Here is a 25370-nt window from a genome sequence, read left to right as displayed (position 1 = left end):
AAGATAAAGAGGTACCAATAAATCACAAATGAAAATGGAAAATTTAGAAATTTTTTTGAACTGTTATAATAATTATTCTCTTTAATACAGATGACATTATTGTTATTGTTATTATTACTATTATTACTATTAACTTCACTTATTATCATGTTGTTCTGAATATAAGCCGAAGTTTTATCGTTGACAGCACCTGTCAAAATAGCCCTCGTCTCATACACGGACCCGTCTGATGTGCGGGTAACTCAAAAAAACATCCCAAAATACTGTCGCAGAATTGGGGAACGTCTTATACTCGTAACAATACGATTATTTTAATTTATAATGCATCCGTTGTACTTGAAAAATATACCATCGTAAAGCTGTTAAACACTCTAATTGAACTAATGGCCTCCGCACAGCGTCTAGTGAGAGTGTAATTTCGGTTTTTTATTTCGATTTAACAAGAAAGGCAAAATATGCTGTTTTTACTTTTTTTTTCACGTAATAATAATCTGATTAACACGAGTTTGGTTATAAGGTTTCTTTCAATCACCAACTCTAGTTACATCGTTTAAAATCCAACCAGAATAATATCCGCCGAGTTGTAAAGACATGGAACAGGTTTTAGTTAATGATCATTAATGAGGTGTTAAGATACTAAATGTTGTGTTTATGACGCGATATTGTGACCTTCGATTAATGTTGTTGCGGCGGCTGCCTAGAAAAATGATTAAGCAATTTCCAAATTGTTGTAAGTCCAAGGTAAGTCCTGATTAAATTTACTTCGATGGGCCGCGTTTCTCGCTGCGTAAAGTCGCTAAAGAAGAAATATGAGAAAAACATACGTTAGTGACGAATAACTCACAACATGAGAATGATACGTAATATGAGGAAGAGCCACAATAGGGTATTAATACTCAATATGAGAAGGATACATAACGTGGCAAGTGATAAATAATATGGGAATAAATAGACTCACAGGGTTGTCAATGTACGCTTCACAACCATAACACCAGACAGACAAATCGCTGAAGCTAAGCGTCATCGGATGCTGCGTCTCTTCGCCATGAGTAACCGCATGCTCATTGATACTTCTTGCACAATGTACCGTGTAACACTGCAGGCAAATCCAGTTTTCTGCAGTGCTATTGCACTCTTGGCAAGGAGCTCGAACGTCGATCCCGTCCGCTGGCACTTCTTCGACAGTGGGTAAGTGAGGACAATCCCGTAGCGGAACGATAGCAAACATTTCACCATCTACCAGTGCCTGGAAATTCAAGTCCATTCAAAGGAGTGCGCTTTATTAATATTACTAGTTTGAGGAAAACTAGAAGAGATTCTAATCCTTTAGTGAAGACGATGTGACAATCCTCAACAAATTTTGGCTCGTTAGATTTGATAATAAATAGCTGTTACTGTTCAAATCTGATGAATTTCTGGAAATTAGATTACGATTCGCAGCTATGAAGGATCCTCCTCCGTTAGAGTGGGTGCAGTATTTCTCAACTCAAACTTCCTAAATTGTTTCACTTTTATACAGTAATTTCATAACACTGGTCACACTCGGTATTTTTTCACCACGTCTTCGTCAATAATATTGTTTTTATCATCAAAATTTTGAATCGAAATATCTCACTATAATTATATAAGTTAAATTAGAAACCTGCATGTTTTCCGAAAGATACTGCATCAGGCTACCTGCTCCTGCTGCGCCAGCAGCACCGCTCAAATCATTAGGATTATTTCCTCCTCTGCTTCCACTTTGATCACCTTCGTCATTTCGTCTATCAGATCCTTGATTTTGATTAGGATTGACACAGGTTTTACCGTAATTTGCTTCTAGATAAATTAATAATTACGGTTAATCAAAACAGCAAAATCCAAAATATCGCTAATACTGTCAAGGTGTCGCTTTCGTCTTTTGCAGCGAACTAAAAATTACCGTGTTGCATGACTTCCAAATTGCTTATGAACAGAAACCAAATAAAAATCAACAAACAAGATTATGAAGTTTCACAATGAAGGTGAAATAGCACTGACAGCTAACTTCAGTTTAGGTGACTCAAAATTGATCTAATAATTCGAAAGTAACCAACTTCCGATATTTGATACGTCGGAAAAAAATTGTTTTTATTTAATTTATTGTTAGATATAGCATGACCTCCGTGAAGATTGTATGGTAATAAAATTTATAATTGGTTCAAACGAAAAATAGACTAACCATTGCTTTCCTCATACTTTTTCGGGATTGCTGTATGAATTTCATGTCCTCCTGAACTGTCAAAATCGAGAGAATCGCTTTCGAAATTTTTTATCTTTAAATTTTCAATCTCATTCTGTAGCTTGTTTATTTCCTCATCCGTGACTATGTTCAGGCTGAATTTATCAATTGGCAAAGAGATCTCCAATTTTTCCGACTCGATATCTTCAAACACGATCTTAGACTCGGACGTTTTTCTGGAAGCACCACGACGTTTCTCTGATTTATTGCGAGACGTGGTAGTTTTGAGTTTCGGGAGGACATTTTCTTTTGGCAAAGACTTTTGGAACATTAAATTCGGCCAGTATTGCTTGTGCGTTCGTAACACATTGTTGATCGAGTTTATGGCACTTGAACACGGCGGTTGTTGGAGATCAATCATCACCAATGGATCTCCAAGCAGGGCTTTCGTGCACATTAATGATGCGTAGGAAATCGAACTGACGTTGTAGCCACCTTCGAGTGATAGAATAACCCGACCGTTTGCCAAAGAACTCAGCGAGTGAGTGAGATGACCGTACACTTCCGGTGAAACATTGCATCCTGAAAAAGAATAAGATGATAGTAGAAAAATGCTATCATTCCTTACAGTAGGATATTTCAATCTGTTGCAACGTCTTTATTTTGCTCCCATCCAGAGAACTTGTTATAATTAGAAAAAAGAAAAAAGATTGCTCTGAGAATTCCAAGCTTCCCCAATTGATTAGCATAGGGAAGCCGCTTTTTTTTAAATTGGCACCAGTCACTCATATTTGACGATACGGACGTGATCTTGGGAGCATTTACTAGAGAATCGAATTACGTATATACAAAACTATGGTTTGGACCTTTGTTATAAAGTCAACAGTACGGCCTCTAAAGATATTATATACAGGCTTATCTCTACAAACATTTTTATAAATAATTGAATTATCTACACAAAGGCTTTTATGATCAAGTCTGTATCAAATGCGGTTGAGTGCTAGTAATTTAAATTTAATAATTTAATCTTAAGTGCGAATTTATTTTTTGCTATGTACCAGTGGTAGTTGGAAACTACAAAAAAGTCTTATTCTACATAAATGAGCTAATTCGAATTTTGGTAAATTAAACCGTTAACACTACCTCCCAAAGGATCCCCAATGCAGGCATCGAAACCTGCGGAAACCAGAATTAGTTCAGGATTGAATTGGTATGCAATCGGCATGATGACTTGTTGGAAGCTCGCTATGTACTCTGGGTCTCCCATCCCTTTTTTGTTCCAAGGTATATTCACATTATATCCTTCTCCCGGACCAGTTCCAGTCACTGTATAATTCGCCCGCTTCGAATTCGGGAAGAAACCAGCGTTGTCGTAACGATGAATCGATGCATACAGAATCTGAGGATCTGTTTCCAAAATACTCTGGGTTCCATTGCCATGGTGAACGTCCCAATCGACTATCAACACCCTGCAACAAGCAGTAAAATTTCTTTTACGTCGGCCGTTCAACTGGCCGATCCAGTGTATTGTATAAAATTATGTGTATTAATTATTGGACAATTTCTTGGGTTTAAACATTCGAAACGATCGGTTTTCTAAATCTCTGCAGCTGAATATATAAAAATTTTATGAACTCGTGGTATTAGAACCCTTTTTACAATACTTAATCTGTATAAAGTGTTTTCAGAAGTTTCCAGAGACTTCTACATATTGACTCAGAATATGAATAATGTGGTAATTTTTTTTTACAGCGGACAAGCATGGTACATTTTTCTAAAAATCTTTGTCCAAATTCATGAACATTTTATGAGTGTTTGCAAAAGAATAGCAGTTGTTCCAACATTCGGCAAATTCGCTAAACTTCCAGTTAGAGGGCAAATTCAATGCGGTAAGTTTGCGGTTCAGTCAAAATGACTCTACCTCTTCAAGTTATAATTTTTTATAGCATATCTGGCAGCGACAGCCACGTTGTTAAATATGCAGAATCCACAGGCCGTATCTCGTTCTGCATGATGCCCCGGCGGCCTGACGATTGCCAAGCCCGACTGGCTCTCCCCGGTCAAGACGCTATCCACAACTTGAAGCAAACATCCGGCAGAGACAGAAGCGCTCTTCCACGTCTCGGTGTGAAGATAGACTGACTTTAATTCAGACGCCTGCTTAGATAGATCTTTCAGCTTTGTTGATGAGGTTTTTTTTATCATCTCAATATACGTCTTCGAATGAGCCAGTGACAATTCTTCCTCCGTCGCCATTCTTCCCTTGAGCACAAAATAAATAAACAGTGTTGTTTTCGACAATTTCATTACTCAACGAACTTTTTGATGTGTGGCTACCAAAAATTGTATAAAGACGTTCATTGGTACAATGAAATGTTATTACATACTTGGAGCAAATGGCATCGTTTGAGAAATCCATATTCTTCGTGTTTGGAAAAAATTCCTGATATTCTCTCAGGCCTTTCTGGGTGGGTATTATCCACAATATTTGTATGACAGAGCATTCTGTCGTCATAAACAATGCAAACTTTGTTAGGCGCTTTGTTCAAATTTGTAACTGCAAAGATACAGTAAAATTAACAAGGTTTGAGGCCTGCAATTAATAATAATTTTTTCACTAATACCTTAGCCAACTCACATTCGATCAATAAATTTAACTTGGTGTCAAACTCGGCAGCTAACTCTGCACTCGGAACTGGATAACAATTTCGCGTGTCGTAAATCTCTGGTTTAAGCTCCCGATTTCTGTGAATTCCATATTATCATTTATTCCGATGCAGTATTGTTGTATAATTCACGATTATTTACCGATGTAGAGGATCCGACGTACTTAAAAATAATGTTGGGCAGGTGTCTGTTGTTCTTTTCCTCTATACTATTTGCTGGAACATTTAAGCTGTGCGTGTCTTGATATTGGTAACAACTCCAATAACTTTTGTGGGCATATATGACATTCAGAATAGATTCCTGTATGCTGAGAATCATGGATCGATTAGATTCGAGAAATTATTCCAGCCACGTGTGACAAAAAATAGTTCTATTCTTACTTTTCCTCATAAAAAGTTATCAGTACCTGCGAGACGGTTTCTCTAGCGCATGCAACATTGGGCAAGGATCTCCCAGTAATGTTCTTAAAGTTAACGCAGCTCCTTCTGCTAGAGATTTTAGGCAATACCCACCCTTAAAAGAAATATTACTAGATCATTTACAGAGCAAGTCAGAAGGTTTGAAATACTGGTTATATAGCACAAACGTCTACCTCCAATACAACCGCAACTTTACCACCAGCTAACCCCATCAATGGATGTAAAAGATGCGCGTAACAAGCTGGCGTCACGTTCATTTCACCCTGTGAAAATTTGAAACTATTTTGTACTCGATTGAAGAAGAAATGTGGAGAGTGTAGATGCGATTGGACAATTAATTCCAGCAAAATAAAGTTGCGAAGTCTGAAATTCGAAATTTACTCTTATACTGAAAATCCAAGTCTGCCGTCATAAACTGATTAGGTGCTTTTAAGGTTAAATTTTTGAATACAGACAGTACGCATATAGCAAATACCTTCTCATCGCCAATTGCTGAATCGAATCCGGCAGACACAATGACAATGTCAGGACAAAACTAGGTCCATAAAACAATAAAATGAGTAAGAATTAGTTGCAGTTTAGAATTATTTATTACCTCAAGGCAGCCAAGAGCTGCGTCGTAACCAGCTGAGACAATAACAAGGTCCGGTTGAAACTAGAATGATTTTGTTCAAGGGTGTACTTGGATTAATAAGAATATACTGAATTGATGGTTACTGAAATAATTAATTAGGATATATTCATTTTGAGCTCAAATTCTGACTCTCTGATTCACCTCATAAGCCATTGGAAGAAGGAGCTGTTGAAATATGGCGATATAGTCAGCATTTGTCATTCCAGTTTTGTTGAGGGGAACGTTGAAATTGTAACCTTCCCCTTTTTTCTCTCCAACGTAATCGTAATTTGATTCCCTAAGATTTGGCCAAAACTCGGCATGTTCGTATCGATGGATGGAGAAGTAAACAACTCTGGAACAAAATGGTGTCACATGTGTCACAATAAAATTCAAACTTGATGAGCCATTGTAGAGTAAAATCTAACGAATCTAGTTGATTTTTTTCCATAAGAATCACCAATCAATGGAAAACTGAAAAATATCAATTTTCATTTTGACAATTTTCTCAAGGATTAATTGGTTTTACTGTCCAAATCAAAAGTTCGGAAAATAGCAAAAGCCGTTTGAAAAATCTCCAGTAATATAATTATCTCCAGATTGGGAAAAAATGTATTTGTATAAGTACACCACGGCAAATGTTCGACAACAATTACATTTAAATGTTATATATAACTGCGTTATAATGTAAATTTTTTAAAAGATTTATCATACAATTTGAGGGAATCTGGTCGGTGAATAGAATAAAATCAGAAACATTAGAATTAAAACAGGAACACCAGTCTTCAACAATCTAAAATGCTCGAATTTTAAATCCTTCTCTCAAATTCTTCATATCTTAGCTTGTATCATACAAATATACTTAGATTCATTTCTATTATATATTACGGATGTTATTTCGTTCGTATTCACCAGCATTAATAGAAATGACATTGTGAGAGATTTCTTAATCGGTTTCTTCTCTTTTCTTAATTTTTGGTGAAAACAGTGAAGCCAATTCACACTAAAGATCATCTACCATGCAATTACGCGCTTACCTCGGATCATTGTAAAACATTTGTTGGGTCGCTTGTCCGTGATGAACATCCCAGTCAACGATTAATATTCTGCTTGCCAAATTATCATTGAGCATTTTCTGTGCAGCAATAGCTACGTTGTTGAAGTAACAGTAGCCACAATATTCAGCCTTCATTGCATGATGACCTGGCGGCCTAAGAGCCGAGAATTGTGTATCAGAAATATAGTAAATAGTGACCAAGAGAAGTACTAGGACAATGAATAATCACCTGATTATAGCCATCCCGTTTTGTACTTTTTTTTTACATATGCTTTCCAGTAAAATTATCGTTGAGCCAGTAGCCAGCAGCGATAATCTATAAGTCGACTGTAGGAAAGAGAGTCGTTATCAATACAGTATACTGAAAAGAATTGTTGCATATCCAAATTTAATCAGCAGACTTTGCAAATCCACAAATTTGCTACTAAATTATTGAATAACAATCAAAATTATATATTTTCTGTTATTTCTGCAACCAACTCACAGGATGAATGTAAATAGAGTCATATTTTGAAGCCAACTTTTCAAGATTGTCCTCGTCTTTGCATTCTGCAGTTTCTTTCAGCACATCAATATGCTGCTGTGTGTGTTTGAGTAATATTTCTTTATGAGTGGCTTCACGCGCTTCTATAACCCTGCAGCGACTGATCAAGCCCAAGTCTTTGCATCTTTCCAGAATCCTTGTGAACCTCTCAGGGCATTCCGGATATGTCGAATCCCAAAGACACCGGTGTTCTTCCATCGACCTATCCCAAACAAGACCTGTTTCGCCACGCGTTATTGTCTGGGCGTCCATGGCCTTCTGGTAAATGTCTCTGAGGATAGTGTTTCCAGATTTTTTCGGGTGGACAAGCTTTCGCTCTGCTGCCTCTCGCTTTGCTGCCGCCAACGCCGCCGAAGGCCTGGCCTTGAGTAATGAAAATATAAGGAAAATAATTTCAATTTGCAAATTATCATTAAATTAATTATATTGTCACCTGTTCTTCACCACTCTCAGACATTTTATGAATTTATTGATAAATTGCTTCAGAATACAGAGTATTTATCAATGGTTAAAACGGACTTTGACTGTAAGTGCAGTGGAACTGATGAAACTATTATCATTGTATTTGCTTTTCAAACTACAGCGACACAGATAGATAATGAGATATACTGCATGACATTGGCAAGATTGGCAGGGCTATCTGAATACTTTTGAGATAAGATACTTCATTAAACCATTTATTTGAACTTTTGTCATAAATATGAGAACCCAGGAAATCTTCTATTTCAAAAAGTGTAAACAGCTTTATATGATAAACACAAATAAAGTAAGTACAAAATCATCTCTAGATAATGTGATTGAAGTTTGCATCTTTGAACTGCAGTGCATTCCGATATATCTAATGAACAAGTAAACAGTCTACCTCGAATGTCGAGATATTGCTATTGATAACGTTAATACTTTCTCAACATTGCAGATATTTATACATCTCAACTTCTGTGTGTGATAATTTCACCAGTAAATAAAAAGGTATGCAACAGGTTTCTTCATCCAAGTATCACTTGCAAAACCATAATCTTATACTCACACTCATCGATTTGGCTGATTTTTTACCGCCAACATTTTTCACTGTTGTGGTCATGTTGCTTTTTGCAACTTTTCTGTTACTTCTTCTGGTCCCTTCTATCACCTGGATCAGATGTATTTCACTCTCTGCCAATTGTCTAGCGGCAGTAAATAGGCTGTTCCCACTGGCATTTGTGTCTGTCTGAATGGATGAGTACAAATGGCATGATTGTAAAATAAATATATGAAGCGGTAAGGATAAATGACAGGTTTTAAATTGATGATAATTTACAGGAATACCAAATCTGGATGCTAACTGTATACAACCGTAGGTAATTAGTGGGTGGGTGGGGAGAAAAACGAACTGAATTAATAATCTTCTCTTATCGAATGTCGATATTCATATATGGCAAAGCGTATGAGGATTCCTTTTATGGTTATATGTGTGGGATGACGGAATGAATAAATACACATATGTCTCACCATCGGTACGTTCGTTGAGTGAATAGTATAACCTCGAAACTTTCACAATCTCCTGATTTGATTGTCCTGAATTTACAGATTCGTCATATGATATTGGTGATCATTTTTCAAATGAATCGGAGAACTTTTTCATCACATTCATCGATGAATTTCAATCAAGATTAATGTTTGATCGTTGATGAATGGAAAGGAAAATTATCTACATCCCTAACATAACCCTCTCTCCCCCCCTGAATAAGAGCTTCTCATCGCCAGAGTATGGGATTGCTCATCGTAAATCGCCACTTTGTTGCACGAAAATTGAGGCTACGCCCGTGTATTATTTGAAACTGTTTTTTCCGGAAAATACTACAATTTTATTAGTTTCTGCCGTCATATCCGTCGTTGATTATTTAAGTTTGATTCTACTACTGTGATTAATCGTTACAGTTAGATCGAACAGTGCCAGCAGGATACCATACAAAGGGATGTAGACCAACCAATAGAAAAAATGAAAATCTAATTCGTGACATGCAATGTAACTGAAACCGAAAACCAATTGGGCCACGATTTTTTTAATTTGATGGATTTTTCAGTTTCTCTTGGACAAAGATTCTTCGATCGAGTCGATCCAGCGTGCATTTTGAAAATTTTTGAATTCTATACAACTCATCTCATTACAGAGTACAGAGAGAAACCGAGTACACGGATTGTTTCATGGTTTTCATCCTAGAAGCAGTGTTGCCAACACTCTGAATTCTCTCTCACTAAGGCGACCAATCAATTCCAGTGAAAAACCACTAAACTTGCCCCTGGTGGACTGTATTAAAAATTTTATTTCAATTTAGCGCGCGAATATTTGCCTAAAAATAATTATCTTATTTGTATGTATTAAATGAACATCTATAATAGAATTTGGATCTAATTATTACTTTATAATACATGGTAATATAACATTAGCATTGGACGTCAATGTACCGCTAATAAAATCGAATAAAAAAAAAAAACAAATAAACTTTACTGTTATTAGACAATGAATATTTATTATTGATATAAACTGTAACATCCATAGAAAAAAAAGGAAAAAAGATTTACTTTTCATGCTGTCATCTGATGATTAAGGAATTAAAACGTGTAAAAACTGATGACCAACCATATCACTGACAAAATCAACTAACTACTAAAAGTGAATTTTTTCTACCGCCCCAGAATAAAAACAACCAGATTTAGTGGAAAAACTACTGAGTTGGTAACACTGCCTAGAAGTGAAAAACTGAAAAAACCGGTTTTCCTGTTCTCAAACTTTGTTTAAACAAAAACAACAAGAAACTGAAAGTGGCAAACGCAACACGTAATTTCTTATCACGGGTTTTTGCCTACAGAAATGAGTAGCTAACGGTCGAATGATTAACGCGCATGCGCTGAAATGCTAGAGACCATATTCTATAGTAAAAAGCCTACTGATATATATATATACATATATATCAGTGGTAAAAACAGTTTAGTCAGGTTAACCAACCATCATAAGTTTAGATGGCAGGTCTCCGTGAGGTATGTAACCTCAATAACTTTGACAGTTATCGATGACAGTTGCTGAAGATCGAATGGACAGATTGTGGATGTTTTCATTTGAACAATTAATGAATAATCGGGGTATCACTCAAGTTGAGCACAACCTACCACCGACAGCTGTCAAAATTTTTGAGGTTACATTGCCTTCGGTCATTGCGGTGTCCCATCATCTAAACTTAAGACGCTTTGTCAACCTGACAAGACAACTACTTTTAAATCTAGAATTTTAACGCATGTGCGTTAGACCATTCGACCGTATCATTTCATACTCTGTAGCACAGTTTCTATATGTATATAGAAATATATATGTATATAGAAATCAGTGCAGCTAGCGCTACTCGGTAAATTGTGATCTAAAGTTTCTTCTTACCGACGGAGTCCTGTAAGCAGGAAGTCTAATGAATAGGATATTCTTACTCAACAGGTACACATATTACATACATACACTCTACCAGGATAGTTTTGATCGAGTCCCTGCACAGAATAACCCGGCGTACACTAATAAACCCTTCAAACTTATGAGAAATATGAGCTGCACTACAAGGAAATTTCTTAAATGTTACACAAATAATTGATAAATATTATTTCCAAACTTGAATATGCAATAGTACATACATACTTATATATTCACATGATTCACGATTAGAAATGTAAATAGCAGGTAAGCCATTACATTCGTTTATCCACTTATTTGTTTATTAATTCCATTATTTGCTTACTTTTCATCTCTGATCTCTAATCACTGACTTCAGTTACTGCTTCTTATTTTTACTGTTATTATCATTCACAGTCCTAAGTTGAGAAAATGCTGATGTTGATTCGAAACAACGTTGTTACTGGATTGAGAAGAAAGTATCGAGATGTTAGCACATGGTCCTCGTTAGCAACGGCATTCAACACAAAGTCGGTTGATGTGATTGATTCTTTAGTGTCGCGAAAAGAAACGGTAATTTCTGCATAACAGAACTTTTTTGACCATTTCTACAGTGTGGCACATTTATCTCATTATTTCCAGGGTCTATTTGGGATTCCTGAACTCGACGATGCCGAAGGATTTGATCTACTCAAAAGAAGAGCCATGGCTCAAACAGACGAACTAATTGAAGAAGCTACGAGCCAAACAAGAAGCCGAAAAATTGTAGAAATTTTTGACGAGCTTTCTGATTCACTTTGCAAGGTTGCAGACTTAGCAGAATTTGTCAGAATTGCTCATCCTGATAGGAAATTTTCAGATGCAGCCGAAGATGCTTGTATCACGATAAGTGGCGTCGTCGAAAAGTAAACATTATCCACTTGTGTGTTGAGAGTAATGAAGTTCCAGAACTAATATGCGGTGAAATGATTCCACCCTGTTTTACTCATTCCCAACTCTACCTTCTTGTAGGCTGAACACCCATAAGGAATTATACAACTCATTGCTGCATGTGGTGAAAAATGGAGACGTCGTGGAAACTACAGAAGTAGACGAACATGTTGCCAAATTGTTCGCTTTTGATTTTGAGCAATGCGGTATACACCTAATCGAAGAACAACGGCAAAAAGTTGTACATCTGAATGATCGAATTCTCCAAGTAAATTGATGTTGCTTCTACAATGAAGTATGAATTCTTGGGGCTGAAGAATCAGTAATGCGATTGTTCTTTTTCCACAGACGGGTCAGCGTTTTATGGCTGGCACAGTGCACCCTAGAGCAGTGAAGAAGGATGTTCTTCCACCTGAAATAAGGCAATAGTAAGTTACATAGATTTGATGAAACATGATGTCCCTGGAGAAAATTATTTTCAAAAACTTCGAAATTTCTACCAATTAGTCCGACAGTGTTTCTAAAAAATCTCTGGCTAATTCTGATAATTTCTAAGAATTTTGTATTGAATTTAAGTACCTTAATTTCTATACCAAAAATTAATCTGCGCAGATTTATGAAAAAACGTTTATACTTTTTGGGAATTACTGCACTTTTTATAAGTTTAGTACTATTGAAACTGTTCTGTTACTGATATGTCCACATTTCTTCATCTGCAATACAGAAAAATTAATTTAATTATTTTTCTAATATTTCAAGTTTCTGTTGGGAATTCATCCTAGTTTTCTCCAATGCAGTACCATTAGAAAATACGCAGAAGCACCAGAACTCAAATATTTTCAGAACCGTCATACAATAAAGTTCTCAAAATATGATATTCTTCATAAATTGGGCTGATTTTCACTCGAATTTGACTTCATCACATATCGTTAAATGGACAAATATTGAAAATTTCTCAAATTTCCAACAGAAAATGAAAATCAAAAGAATCACATGTGTTTTCTTCAGAAGCTGTCTACAATTTCTTGAAATCTGTGAGATATTATCAGAATAATTTCAATTTTTGGAATAATAATGATAGGATTTCTCTCAGAACTGTTGAAAACATGTTATCTTTCTGAGAAATTTCAGAGGCCTTTTTTCACCAGGGATAAATTGTAAGAGACAAATCGTTATCATTTAGCTTCACTACCGAAGGCGGTCAAATATTGGTCCAAGGACTTTACACAGATTCCTCCAATGCCATTGCTAGAGAAGCTGCATACAAGATATTCCTATACCCGGATTCTCAACAGGAGCTTCTCCTCAGGGGCTTATTAAACGATCGACACGATCTGTCTGAAATATGCGGATTTCCTTCCTATGCTCATAGGTCAGTTTTGTCAATTAAAATTCGTGGAAAAACTTGAAACGCAGGATTGAAAATCATGAGAGTTTTGTTATTGTACTTTTATAACTTTTTAGAGCCGTCCGAGGTAGCACAGTCGAGAAACCTGAAGTAGTTTATGAATTTTTAAACATTCTCAGCGACCAGCTCAAGCACAGAGCACATAGTGATTTTCAAATAATGCAGCAAATGAAAAATGCTGAGACTGGAACAAATCAGGTCAGCTAGAGATAAGAATCAATGCTTTGAGAATTTAATAAAATTTTCCCAATAAATATTCCCGAAACTTGACTTGTTCCTTTTCAAAAAATTCATGTTGCAATATATTTATCATAGATTTTAAATGTTTTATACATTTTTTTTACCTCAATTTTAATCTCATATTCATTAATAATGATAATTAGTAACTAATAAATGCGGAGAAAAACTCTAAAGTAAAAACTATACCTTCTAATTTTGTCCCATTTCGTTTCTTATTCAGGATTTAATGGCATGGGACACAGCATATTTTATAGCAAAAGCAAAAAAGGCATGGCTAAACACATCTAGTGCAGAATTTGCACCTTATTTTTCTCTTGGAACGTGTATGGAGGGTCTGAATACGTTGACGCAAGCTTTGTACGGTGTTAAATTGGAGCCAGAGCCAGTCGTTAAAGGTGAAGTTTGGGCCAGCGACATTCGCAAGTTGGCTGTGGTAGATGATGTCCAAGGGACGTTAGGATACATTTATTGTGACTTTTATGAAAGAATGGGGAAACCCAATCAGGATTGTCACTTCACCATCAGAGGTGGAAAGCAGTTGCCTGATGGCAGCTACCAGGTGATACAGACAACGTTTTATTAATTCTGTTTAATGATTTGTGCACTCGAATTATTAGGAAAAGATTTTTTTTTTTTAAGTTCAACAAATCTGTAATTTGTGCCATTGACAATGAACACGAGTAAAACATCGTTATTATGTAATGGAAATAAATCTGCACAAATTCCAATAACACAAATCGAGGTATAATCTATTTAGAAAAAAAAATATACAATCAGAACAGTCAAACTGACCAAACTAGAGGTTCATCTGGGCTGATCCGAATTATTTTTCGGCTTATTTTACTCAGTAACTAAACTGTCAGAAATTGTCTGAGAAATATTCAAGAAATCCTACATTACAGTATAGTTATAACGCGCAAATGTAATCGGTAATGAACATTTGTTCTACCATACTCAGAAAAATTAAGTTTTTATTAACCCTATAGATAATTATTTGTAAAATTTTTCTCAAATGGTTTCTAAAGATGTCTATAACAAACGAAATACGCCCAAAAACTTTGGAATCGGATCAACGACATCAGAGTTCTTAATTATTTTGATCTTTCTATGCATAAAACCGTTTCTCAAATTTTCAATATCCTAGCTTGTGTTCTTCAAATTTGCTTAGAATCATTGCTATTGCATAATAGAGATGCTGCCTTATCTGCGTTTATTTTCATGGTCACAAATATCACTGTTCGGGATTTTTTAAACACTTACTGTTTTCCTCACTTTTTATTGAGACAGTGCAACCCATTCTTGCTTAAAGTATTGATCTCCAGCTCGCTATTTTTCTAAATAAAAAATTTCTTAACATACAATTGTAAAGTCCAACCAACCCTTTAATACTTATTATTTTATGGTTCCAGAATCCAATAGTTGTGCTAATGTTGTCACTACCATCGCCACGATGGTCATCGCCGAGTCTTTTAAGTTCGTCGTCGGTGGATAACTTATTTCATGAAATGGGACACGCGTTGCATTCAATGCTGGGCAGAACCCAGTATCAACACGTCACAGGAACGAGGTGCAGCACAGATTTTGCAGAGGTGCCAAGTGTCCTAATGGAGTACTTTGCAAGCGATCCCAGGGTTTGTAACTACTTATAAAATGCGTATTTTCGTATTACCAGGTTCTGTATCTTCCAACTTTTATGTATTCTTATAAAATCGGGTTTTGGGTTCTTCTCGAATCAGGTGGTTTCGACGTTTGCAAAGCACTTTCAAACCCAGGAGCCAATCCCTGATGACATGCTGCACAGACTGTGTGCCTCGAAGCACTTGTTTCCTGCCTCCGAGTTGCAGAATCAAGTATTTTATAGTATGTTGGATCAAGTGTATCACAGCCGTCGCTTAGAGCAGCCCAGCACAGAAATACTAGCTGATTTACAAGACAGATATTACGGTTTGCCATACGTCCAGAATACTGTGAGTGTTGAATAAAATTTGATAAATATTTGTCCACTTGAATATCATCAATAATACGTAATACTCAACACATTTTTAAACCAATTGTTCAGGCTTGGCAGCTGCGATTTTCTCACCTTGTTGGATACGGTGCGAAATATTACTCGTACCTAATTTCTCGCGCCATAGCTTCGTGGATATGGCAGACTTACTTTGAGGCTGATCCGTTCAGTCGACTTTCAGGGGAAAGATATCGGACAGAATGTCTTGCTCACGGAGGAGGAAAATCTCCGTCGATATTAGTGTCAGATTTCCTTTCCAAGGACGCAAACGCCCAAAATTTTGCGAAGTCATTGATCAATGAGATCGACGCCAAAAATGATCACATGCATGAAATAAAAAATATCACTTCTTAGCTCCGTTACGTACCATCGATTCTCTTACAATCATTGTTGGAAAGAATGTGGTTTCTGCAAAATTAATAGTTTTTCTGTAGTCTAGATTGTGAGTAGACGTTATTGTTTGTAACTATACAGCAAATATATGCACTGAAATTGACTGCATCAGTCCGCTCGCACGACGCATATTCAAGCTAGTCTGTAGCGCAGTGGCTAATCGTAATACCATAGCTTTGAGTTTTTGCGTACCGAGGTCAAATTCGATCTGTTTTGTTTCTTATTATCTTCTGTTAACGCGGAAGTAGACGAGATCAATATTTTTTTGTTAAAAAATAAATAAACATAACAAATCTTATTGAAAATAGATTTTACTACCATAAATCTTATATAATCTTATATAATTGACAGTAATTGTAAATGAAAAATATAGGTATAAACTATAGAATTTCAATTTTTGCTTTGATTTTTATTTTTCAACGATAAGAGAACCAGTGCATTACTCAGCGTAATATCTATGATAAAAACATTCAAAGCATAAAAGTTCGAAGCACCACGAGCAACGTGCGACCGCATATTTGCCATAGTCAAATTTTTTTATTGTGAATGTCATTAGGAAAAACAACCTCGTTACGGTTGCTAAATACCTCGCGTTGTAGCGATAATTTCGCGACAAACCATGCATATTGAAGCTTTTCTTAAAAGCCGGAGTCTGCAATTGATGATAGATGAAGGAGTGTATTTTAATTGCATCACTTTTATTTCTAATTTACCTCTACTGTGCGATAAGAATAGGGCAATTTTGTAATCGGTGAATGTAATTATTCACTTGGCTGTAAAAGTATTTGAACTGACTCGTGATTGAACTGTGTAAATAAAAAAAGCCTTTTAAGATGTATATAACATCAAGGATTAGGTATTATAAATAATAGGTGTTGGAATTTTTCGTTGTGTTTTTATTACAAGTACGGAATCTTATCCTATTTACAATGTTGACAAAATCCTACGAAATATTTACCACAAAAATAAGTCTCGTAGCAGAGTGACTCGAATGTTTGGTACAGCCTGACGCAACGCTAGTCTCTAAGAGTTATTATTTATATCGGATTAAATTGGCATGATAATTATACGCGTATGTTGAGAAATGTTGATCGGCATTCATTACAACTGACTTGCAAAAAATTTCAGTAAATAATTGAATCTACGGGGTTAGTGGCAATGCTACTTTGATCTAGAGCAGAAAAAAAGGGACTTATCCGTGTTGTGGCGATACGAAAGTGAAAGTGAAAGTGAAACTTGTAACCGAAGTTAGCAGCCATGCAGCTTAAAACGCAAATTCGATTTTCTACACAAATGATTCAACTATTAGCATTTCGAAACCTTCATTTTCAAAACTAAATCGCAGGCAGCAGGTAAAACTCATTCTTTTCCATGGACGAAAAAAAAAAACGAATCACATATTTCATTTCTGTTTTAAGTTAAAAACGACTAAAAATTATTTCTGAAGAAAAAATGTCGAATGACGAACATTATTCATTCAATAACTTTCACTAATAGTAATGTGTAATAAGCATTCAATTTCACCTTCTCTTCTTGTAGTTGAATTTTTATATTAATTGTCATTCGGTTCTGCTGTTGATTTCATTTTAATTATACATATTATTCATTCATTACTATTGTTGTTATAATCGAAAAATCGGTTTTTTCATTAGTTTCAATCTTTTTCTTCAAATATTGGGTATGTTTATAAAATTATCACAATGTGTGGTTCATTGTAATTTTTAACACAGTTTTTAGTCAGATTTTCATTAATTTAATCATTTTTTTCCTTGCCTTTAGTCCTTTCTTATATAGTTATCATTTATCATTCTCGTGTTTATTTACGATAACACTAGACACACTTTTTTTTTACATAAACCTCTTCTTTCAATTTCTTTATATTTAAATTATTATTATTATTGTTATTATTAATACTAATATTATTATTCACTCGAAGAATAACTCGTTTACTTTGGGTAGGCAGCAGAGGTTCAAAGAAATATTTCTTCAGCATTGCACGCTATTCAATTTTAAAACCAGCTACGCCAATCAATCTCTTAATATGACACTTTATGGTCTGTGTTATACCAATTAATAATATCTGATCAAAAATCACTGTCTAACATTGAACGTCCAGAGTTCACATGCTTTACTTTATGCAATCTAATCACATTTGCAATACACGGTGGCCAAACGAACAGTCTATGGTGTTTCAAATAAAAAATGAAGAAGTTTTAAACACCACACATTAGGCAGTCATTTTTTTCTTTTTTACGTTTCAAGCCAAATTAACTTTTTTTCTTTTATGCCTTACCATTTTCGAAAATAGAAAAGCCTTTGTAAGTTTGTTGTTTTATTTTTTTTTCTTCATCAATTCTGAGCAACTGATTTTAGTCAACTCGGCACTACAAAGCGCGACAATGACTGTCGCTGTTCTCGATAATTTATATTCCATATATATTCAATCGGTCAGTCTCATCCGCAAATTTCTTCAAATAATATTTTGTAGCTTGTTTAGGGCTAATGGAAGCGTGTTTTTCGTTTTTGTTTTTATAGATTGGTTTAGTCCTTCCTGTAGATAGTTAGAAAAAATTTCATTTCGTCCACTTTTATTACTATGTCCACCTTAAGAAACTACAGCGACAATTGATTTATAACATGTTATCATAAATATTATGTTTTCATTCCAGAAAAATTAAAGAACTGCGATGCCCATTTTTTTACTTCAAATTTTGTTTGTTGTTTTCTATTCTGCCCATTTCTTCAACCAAATTTTCTAGAGTTTAAATACGCATCGTCAGAACTGTACACGGTATAATAAGTATGCCAATAAAATCAAGGAGTTATCTATAAAGACTTGATTGAACAAAAAAGTCTTTGTTTCATCCAAATGAAATATTTTGACCTCTTTACAAAATTTATCGCAAACTTTGTACATTCGAAGATTGTGTGGAACGGATGTTATTTGTTGTTTGTTTGTTTTCTATATTTTTTTTTTTCTATGTAAAAGAAACTATATTTTTATACCCTTCAGAGTTTGACGAAGAAACAAACAATCTAACTCATAAAGTGTTTGGTGAGGCTGTTTTCAAGTTTTATTAATACAAGCAAATTTCGATAAAATTGAAAATTACGAGTTTCAATTTTCTAGATAAACAATACGTGAAAAAAATAAGAACCGTTTCCAAATCGTTGAACGGATCCATATTTTCTGAACATATTCGGGGGATATTATCTCAATCTGTTTGCAGTTCTGCGTTCTTCAAAAAGAAGTGAAAAAAAAAAAAAACAACAAATCATTGTAGAAACGTTCAAGAAACGTTTTGTAGGAACTTGGATAGAACTAAAGAGCTCTCCCAATTAAATATTTGATTTAAGATCGACGATTCATCTTCCGAGATGAATGATCTCATCGAGGTCTTATACGTCTCTTCTTATTTACTTATTTTTTTTCTTGCTCAAAAACAACATCTTGTAGCCTAACTTGCGACTGTAAATAATAGTCACGTCTCGATACGCACTGTACAGTGCTAAACTGAATAATCCTATCCTCAACTTCATGTTGGGTTGAGGTTACGCTACGTAGTTGTACTGATTCGCATTATCCTTATCGCGCTCCATGTAATCTCTATCTATCAAAGATTCGATTCTTTTCTTCAAGTCTGCAGGCTGAAAAAAAACCATTTTTTTTCTTTCGCGTTAATATTCCGAAATAATACACAAATCTTAGTTAAAATCAATGAAATACTGATTCGAGGAGTTAACCACCTTTAAAATCTGGGGTGCACTACTCATGAGATCCCTGAAATCTTTGAAATCATGGCAGTTGTGAAATCTGATATGCACGCAAACCGATGAATGGTTAACCCCTCACTCTGAGCTTTAAATTGCTGAACTTTTTAAGTACCTATTTCTAATTTCAGTGACTTGAACATACCTTGACTGGAAATTTAAGCTGATTGTAAAGTTCACTGATGAGTAGATTGTGTGTCAATGTTTTTCGCATTTTCATAATCCTGACTATGGCCGCGTCTATCTGGTATTGCCTATCTTGATAAACTCTTTCCTCTGTCGCTTTTTGTTCTTCGTTCTGAAAATAGCGAACAGTGTTTAATTTTTGCGTTCAACGTCTTTTTGTTACAATTTAAAGAGCACAGAACACATCTATAATTATAAAAATAAAAAAAAAAAAAAATAAAAAATTACTAATTGGTTATCGAAAATAAGTAAAACATACCGTTTCTTTCATTTGTATTTGGTTGATCTTAATTCTGAAGAGTTTATTCGTGAATTCCGCGTTGAAGACGAACCTGTCGTTGTCAGCAACGTCTCTGCCTCGAGGATTCTTTTGCAATACTCTAGCTTTCCCACAGGCCAACGATTGCAGAGTTCTTCGAAGTTCACCATCTTCTATATTTGTTGCAGCTTTAATATCTTCAAGGGAAAGATTATCTGTGTCGTTGAATAGTATCAAAACAAGTGCTTGGAACAATGACACTTGCAGCTCTTTGTTGCCCTGCAGAAATACAAGGTTATTATGTCAATACTGTTGTACAATAACTAAGAGTACAATAAAATAATTACCTGATTGAACCACGCTTTGAGAACGCAGTGTCCTAGTGTTGGCTGCCACTGTAATTTTCTCCCACTGTGCTTGCCGAGATAAAACTTGTTGAACACGTCTTGATACTGTACCATTTCAGCAGGTAAGGTCACTTCTAGTACAGGATAAGTTGGCCAATATCCCATTGTCAATATAGATACTGTGAGATCTAAATTACTAGCCGAAAATTCGTTTTGGAGATTGCCTGCGTACTGAAAGCGAAGACAAAACTGTTACCTAATTCTATCAAATTATATGAAGAATGAATAGATCAGATAGTCTGAACCAATAGTTGAAAAATAAAAGGAAAAAAAAAACCGTTCGAAAAATCTTCAGAAGCGTTATCTGTTCTATTTGAAAACACATTAGTAGTTTTCTGAGCAATTTCGAAAAACATAAGTTAAGATAAAAACAATATGAGAAAAGGGTTTATAATTATCAGATACAGTGGTTAAACTCTATTGTTTTTGATAAGATAGTAATGTTTTTATGCTCATATTTACTCGCTGACCAGATTCTCAAACATAGCATGAAAAATACACAAAAAATCATACATTATAGTATAATTATAACACTCAAATGGTACTGTTAATGTACGTCTATTGTACGGTAATGACATGAATTAGTCTGGCGTCAATTTTGTTGAAATAAAATTTCTTGACTTTTTCCAGCAGAAATTTCCATGCTCCTTTAGGTTTTGTCATCAAATTTACGAAATGTTGGGCTGTTTTTTTTTTTTTACCGTGAACGGCGTTTCAAATTGTACGTGAGAAGGGAGGGAAAAATATGAAAATCTAACAATATTATTTGCAAAAGCAAGTTTGTCTGAGATACATTCTCAGTGGTACAATGTAATTCCCTGACTTTTCCCGGTCAGTTGGTACTCTGATGAATATATTTTTATTCAATCAGATGACTATTTATAAAATATTTCTCCGGCAATCTCTGGAAATTTCTATAATAAACAAAATAAGTCAAAAAATAACAGAGTTAAACATGTTAAACGTTCTATTTAGTAAATCTTTTCTAAAATTGTTAATATCTTAGCATCTGTTATTCGAATTTGTTCAGAATAATTTTTATCACATAGTAGGTATATTGTTCCATTCGTGTTCACTATCAATGGCGCAAATAACATCGCCGGAGATTTCTCAAACAGTTTGTTCTCTCATTCTAAGTTGTGATTTAGAAGGTACAACCAATTCATCCTTCAAGTATATTAATCATTATCATCATCAATTGATGGAAATTACTCACTTGTTTGAAGGCTATATTTATGTCTTTACTAAGTTCCATATCCTTGAACATTCCTTCAAGTTTGCTAGTAAATCCACCGCCGCATTCTTGCTTCAGTTTTGAGAGCATCGACTTTTCAGCATCGACAGACGCGGATTTTCCAACCAGCAAACGTTTGGCAAGATCCTTTTTGTAGAATGCTTCAAACACGTCTTTACCATGAATAAAACGGAACAGCACCATGATCTTGTCGAGTAATCGTTCGAGTTCCTCTTCAGTTGCCTCTTTGTTTCCTGCACGTAGCTTGCAGTCGACGAATTTGGCTGTAATAAAAAAAAATTTTTTGTCAACAAGCTGTACAAATTTCTGATCTGTAGAAGCCGATTTTAGATATATGAAATACATCACCTATTAGTTCGGCCGGTTTGTTTGCCCGTTGGTTTATGAAAGCTTCGAAAGCTTCCTTCAAACTGTTGCCAAACTTCTCATTTCGGTGAAAACACGTGTTCACTATATTGTCCATTTTGTCTTTGAAATCTAACAGTTCCTGAACCATAGTTTTGTCTTTTTCAGGATCGATTACTATTGTCCTTCCCTTCTTCTGAAACGAAACAAATGCAAGCTCAGTTTAAATACTGCCGAAGCAAGCAGCATGGAGTTAGACAAAAACCCTCTTTTTACCTTAATGTAAGAATTAAAGTTAAGGCAAAGTTCAATCAGGCCATTTTTGACACGGCTGTACAAATTGTAGAGAAGCGACAAGTCGCTCGTTCTATTTTCATCCAACAAACCGCTAAGACCCTTCTGTAAAAGGCTTGTTATGTGCTCTGATAATAATTGTTTTTCTACAGTATGTATCAGGGACCATCTGGAAGAAGAATTATGTCATTTTGACGATTCAATTAACCAACATAATGGGAAGTTCCCATATTCTTCAAGTGGCTTCAATAATAAATACATTATATTACAGAATTTATATAAAATTCCAGGGCAATTTCTGAGCTGTACATACTTTGTTGATGTATCGAGGTAGTGCAACAGTCGTTCATTCTCTTCCTGAAGACGTTTGTCAACGTGAGCCAGATATTCAGGCACGTCATGTTCGTTCATAAGCCGTTGTCCCTCTGCGGCATATAATCTTTCCGTAGCCACCAAAAATCTGGATGTGAAAAATATTCTAGATAAAAACTGCAGATAGAGAAATAAAAAACATTCCCTTTTTTCGTTTTCCTGAGTGAGATTGCACCTTTTCATTTATTTCTTGCCTTGACATATTGCATGTTGCAACACTTTATCAATATTTTTAAGAAAATTTTAAAGTAAATTGCTCATCAATAGAAAGCAGAACATACATATTCGCATTGTTATTCATATAGTGATTATCATCTATGTAGATAAATACTGATAATGAAGCAAGCAAAACAAATGAAAGAGTTCCAACAAATCAAACAGATTTTAAGAATTGCGATGATTTCTAAATGAGATTCGTTCATGTTTTTAATAAACTTGGCACAATCAGCAACCGCCAATCTTGATGGTTCAATAAAAATTGAGTAGCGTATGAATTTTTAGACATGAATCGATGTTCTCACTATCAGATTTCCACGTTATACATACTTGGCTTCAAAGGCTTCTTGGTAAATTTGTAGATCAGACAACATTCTCAGCAAGGATTTTAGAAGAGTCCGGTCCACTGTATCCCCTTGGCGTTCCTTTTCTATGAGCATAAGCAATCCTTCGACAGATCTAGTCTGCACCAAGTTGTTTAAGACTATGTGAAGTCTGAATAAATGCAGCCCCATATCCCTGTAATAAGAATAAGTAATAGATAGTCAGTTACAATTTAATTTTCTTTTTCAATTAACAATGGTCTACTTTGCCTTTTCTCTTAGCTTGACCCAGGAGGTTGAAGATTTGTCTGTATATTCATTTTAGAAGTTGTTGAATGAAAGAAAAAACCAGAATTCGATTACATTGATGTCAGTCTGAGTAGCTGTTAAATTTCCAACTTTACTTGATTACCGTTTAAATATGTACTGAAGTTTAATTCAAAAAAGAATTTCCTTGTCTCTGATGTGTTTATAATGACATACATACGCGTATACATATACAAATCTAAGCAGTGAGTTTGAATGTGGTTCAAGGATTTGAAATTTCAATGAATCTGGTGAATTAATGTGTCTCAAAGATTGCGGCAAATTTAAAAGGTCAACACGTACCATATGGATGAGATGCTGGGATTTTGAAGAACATAGGTTCTGTCAAGGTACAAGAATATGCTCCTTATCATAATCATCTGTCGACAGTGAGACTGCCAACACTCATTCATCTTTTTGAGAAATATATGCCTATCCATAGACTCTGCTAAAAACTGTTCGATGTTAGCCTTGACGTGGGATTCGGTGAGCTCTGTCAAATTGGCATACAAAGTCGAGGCCATTTTGTGATTGCACATGTTTTCCACAGCCTGGTACAATTCTTCTAAAGAATACCGGATGCTTTTGCTAGTCTGAATGGCGACGACTGCCTCCCGCAACTTTTCCCACGTACGCTCTTGGTAATTGTCAGGAAGTTTGGGCTTATCTGCGTTGTGGAGAAAAATTATAAGCAAAGTAATAAGAGTAATGGAAATCTGTGAGTAGACAGCTGAAAGCATGAATAATGAGTATGGCAAAGGCGTAACTCCGAGTCTTTGTCCCCCAAGAATATAGAAACGAGACGCAGACGCCAGAGAGGGACTGTCTAACAAGCGGCAGGTAAATATAAACGCGAATGTCGCAAGTTTAACACGAGATTCGGCAAATTGCCAGGAATGACACTCTTTGGGTGAATTACAATTGGCGAATCCGAATTTGAGGTTAGGGTGAACTTTGGCTGCTGATCGGAAGCTTACTTTTGAAGTTCTTTATTATCAGTTTTTTCGCCGATCCTGGCTTCGCGTTCGTTGCGTTAGCTGATATTTTGTTAACCCCATTCGGACTGGCGACAGTCAGAGCCGAGAAATTTGCCCTCTTCTGGGTGTTCGCCGCCGAGTCGGTCATGTTTTCAATCTCTTCGAGCTGCCCAGCCGTCGCGCTGCTTCCCGTTGTCCCGTTCGGGTGCCTCGCGCGTTTCGCACTGTGGTTGAAATTAACCACCGAGTCAGTGGGCACCGATCTTTTCACCTGTGCTGTCGGCAAGAGTTGGGTTCTCCCGATTCTAGACATATGATCGCATCATGCGGCCCCCTCGGCCTTTTCGTTGCTTCACTAGGATGAAGTGTCCTCAAGTTTCGGGCTCAAGCCTTGTCGAAATTTGTGTAAACCCACCAGATATCGGTGAAACTCCTTCCTTACTTCCTTACTTTTTACCCGTGTACTCTTTCTAATTATTGTGCAAATTTTAACATCACCAGCGATACAATAATCAAGTGTAGTCAACTTTGACGACGGACTATTATCGTCCTCACACACTGGCAATTGACAGCCAGCACGCATGCGTCGCCATACTATCACCGTCATGCATCGCGGCCTCCGTTACATTGAGTGACATCTAGTCAATTATACAGGATTTTTGGCCTTTACTCTACTGTTTGATGGTAACAAACGCGATGTTATTATCTAACGGTAAAAATGTTCAAAACCGTCATTGGTAATTAGACGATGAGAAGTGCAGAAACTGG

The 25370-nt window shown here is 35.7% G+C and overlaps 3 protein-coding genes across 10 annotated transcripts; 1 reads left to right on the top strand and 2 right to left on the bottom strand.

Moving 5' to 3' along the window:
- Positions 1-31: 31 nt before the first annotated feature.
- Positions 32-9641, bottom strand: LOC107227933 (histone deacetylase 6). Of its 5 annotated transcripts, none has more exons than XM_046732936.1 (19): positions 8989-9641; positions 8528-8707; positions 7441-7863; positions 7186-7283; positions 6937-7110; positions 6062-6254; positions 5882-5941; positions 5762-5821; positions 5460-5549; positions 5274-5380; positions 5031-5174; positions 4839-4945; positions 4588-4757; positions 4122-4462; positions 3344-3669; positions 2201-2782; positions 1643-1815; positions 959-1246; positions 32-796 (listed from the first exon to the last, which is right to left on the bottom strand). In XM_046732936.1, the coding sequence occupies exons 1-19, from the start codon at positions 8989-8991 to the stop codon at positions 710-712; spliced, it is 3606 nt and encodes a 1201-aa protein (XP_046588892.1). In that variant the 5' UTR covers positions 8992-9641; the 3' UTR covers positions 32-709. The 5 variants fall into 5 exon arrangements, with proteins under 5 accessions (XP_046588892.1, XP_015524718.1, XP_046588893.1 ...); XM_015669232.2 differs by having other exon boundaries at positions 1643-1818; positions 8989-9638; XM_046732937.1 differs by lacking the exon at positions 5882-5941 and having other exon boundaries at positions 1643-1818; positions 8989-9639.
- Positions 8337-17062, top strand: LOC107227949 (mitochondrial intermediate peptidase). 3 transcript variants are annotated; one of them, XM_015669276.2, is made up of 12 exons: positions 10474-10880; positions 10964-11200; positions 11330-11485; positions 11555-11817; positions 11924-12110; positions 12191-12270; positions 13026-13214; positions 13307-13448; positions 13711-14049; positions 14900-15121; positions 15227-15457; positions 15550-17062. In XM_015669276.2, the coding sequence occupies exons 3-12, from the start codon at positions 11345-11347 to the stop codon at positions 15850-15852; spliced, it is 2097 nt and encodes a 698-aa protein (XP_015524762.1). In that variant the 5' UTR covers positions 10474-10880; positions 10964-11200; positions 11330-11344; the 3' UTR covers positions 15853-17062. The 3 variants fall into 3 exon arrangements, with proteins under 3 accessions (XP_046588895.1, XP_015524762.1, XP_015524763.1); XM_046732939.1 differs by lacking the exons at positions 10474-10880; positions 10964-11200 and adding an exon at positions 8337-8469; XM_015669277.2 differs by lacking the exon at positions 10964-11200 and having other exon boundaries at positions 10474-10963.
- Positions 16770-25176, bottom strand: LOC107227942 (cullin-4A). Of its 2 annotated transcripts, none has more exons than XM_015669262.2 (11): positions 24603-25176; positions 23929-24292; positions 23327-23515; positions 22722-22868; positions 22391-22577; positions 22118-22310; positions 21731-22032; positions 20455-20685; positions 20108-20386; positions 19808-19960; positions 16770-19539 (listed from the first exon to the last, which is right to left on the bottom strand). In XM_015669262.2, exons 1-11 carry the CDS (start codon positions 24913-24915, stop codon positions 19444-19446), a joined length of 2454 nt encoding a protein of 817 aa, XP_015524748.1. In that variant the 5' UTR covers positions 24916-25176; the 3' UTR covers positions 16770-19443. The 2 variants fall into 2 exon arrangements, with proteins under 2 accessions (XP_015524748.1, XP_015524749.1); XM_015669263.2 differs by having other exon boundaries at positions 22118-22307.
- Between the last annotated feature and the right edge of the window lie 194 nt (positions 25177-25370).

This window comes from Neodiprion lecontei, chromosome 2, assembly GCF_021901455.1.
Source record: "Neodiprion lecontei isolate iyNeoLeco1 chromosome 2, iyNeoLeco1.1, whole genome shotgun sequence".
NCBI classification, from domain to species: Eukaryota; Metazoa; Arthropoda; class Insecta; order Hymenoptera; family Diprionidae; genus Neodiprion; species Neodiprion lecontei.
This window is presented reverse-complemented; position numbering and strand designations above follow the sequence as displayed.

Bases quoted from the DNA above. Each gene is read 5' to 3' on its own strand.
- LOC107227933 (XM_015669232.2), bottom strand. The intron at 5,550-5,761 runs GTATTTGCTATA...AAATTTTCACAG, and splicing joins CAGCAATTGGCGATGAGAAG to GGTGAAATGAACGTGACGCC. The intron at 3,670-4,121 runs GTAGAGTCATTT...TGCTTGTTGCAG, and splicing joins AAAAATTATAACTTGAAGAG to GGTGTTGATAGTCGATTGGG.
- LOC107227949 (XM_046732939.1), top strand. From the start codon at position 11,345: ATGCTGATGTTGATTCGAAACAACGTTGTTACTGGATTGAGAAGAAAG. The intron at 13,449-13,710 runs GTCAGCTAGAGA...TTTCTTATTCAG, and splicing joins CTGAGACTGGAACAAATCAG to GATTTAATGGCATGGGACAC. The intron at 15,458-15,549 runs GTGAGTGTTGAA...CCAATTGTTCAG, and splicing joins TGCCATACGTCCAGAATACT to GCTTGGCAGCTGCGATTTTC.
- LOC107227942 (XM_015669262.2), bottom strand. From the start codon at position 24,915: ATGTCTAGAATCGGGAGAACCCAACTCTTGCCGACAGCACAGGTGAAA. The intron at 20,686-21,730 runs GTGAGTAATTTC...CTTCGCTTTCAG, and splicing joins TAAATATAGCCTTCAAACAA to TACGCAGGCAATCTCCAAAA. The intron at 19,540-19,807 runs GTATGTTCAAGT...GTTTTTTTTCAG, and splicing joins AGCTTAAATTTCCAGTCAAG to CCTGCAGACTTGAAGAAAAG.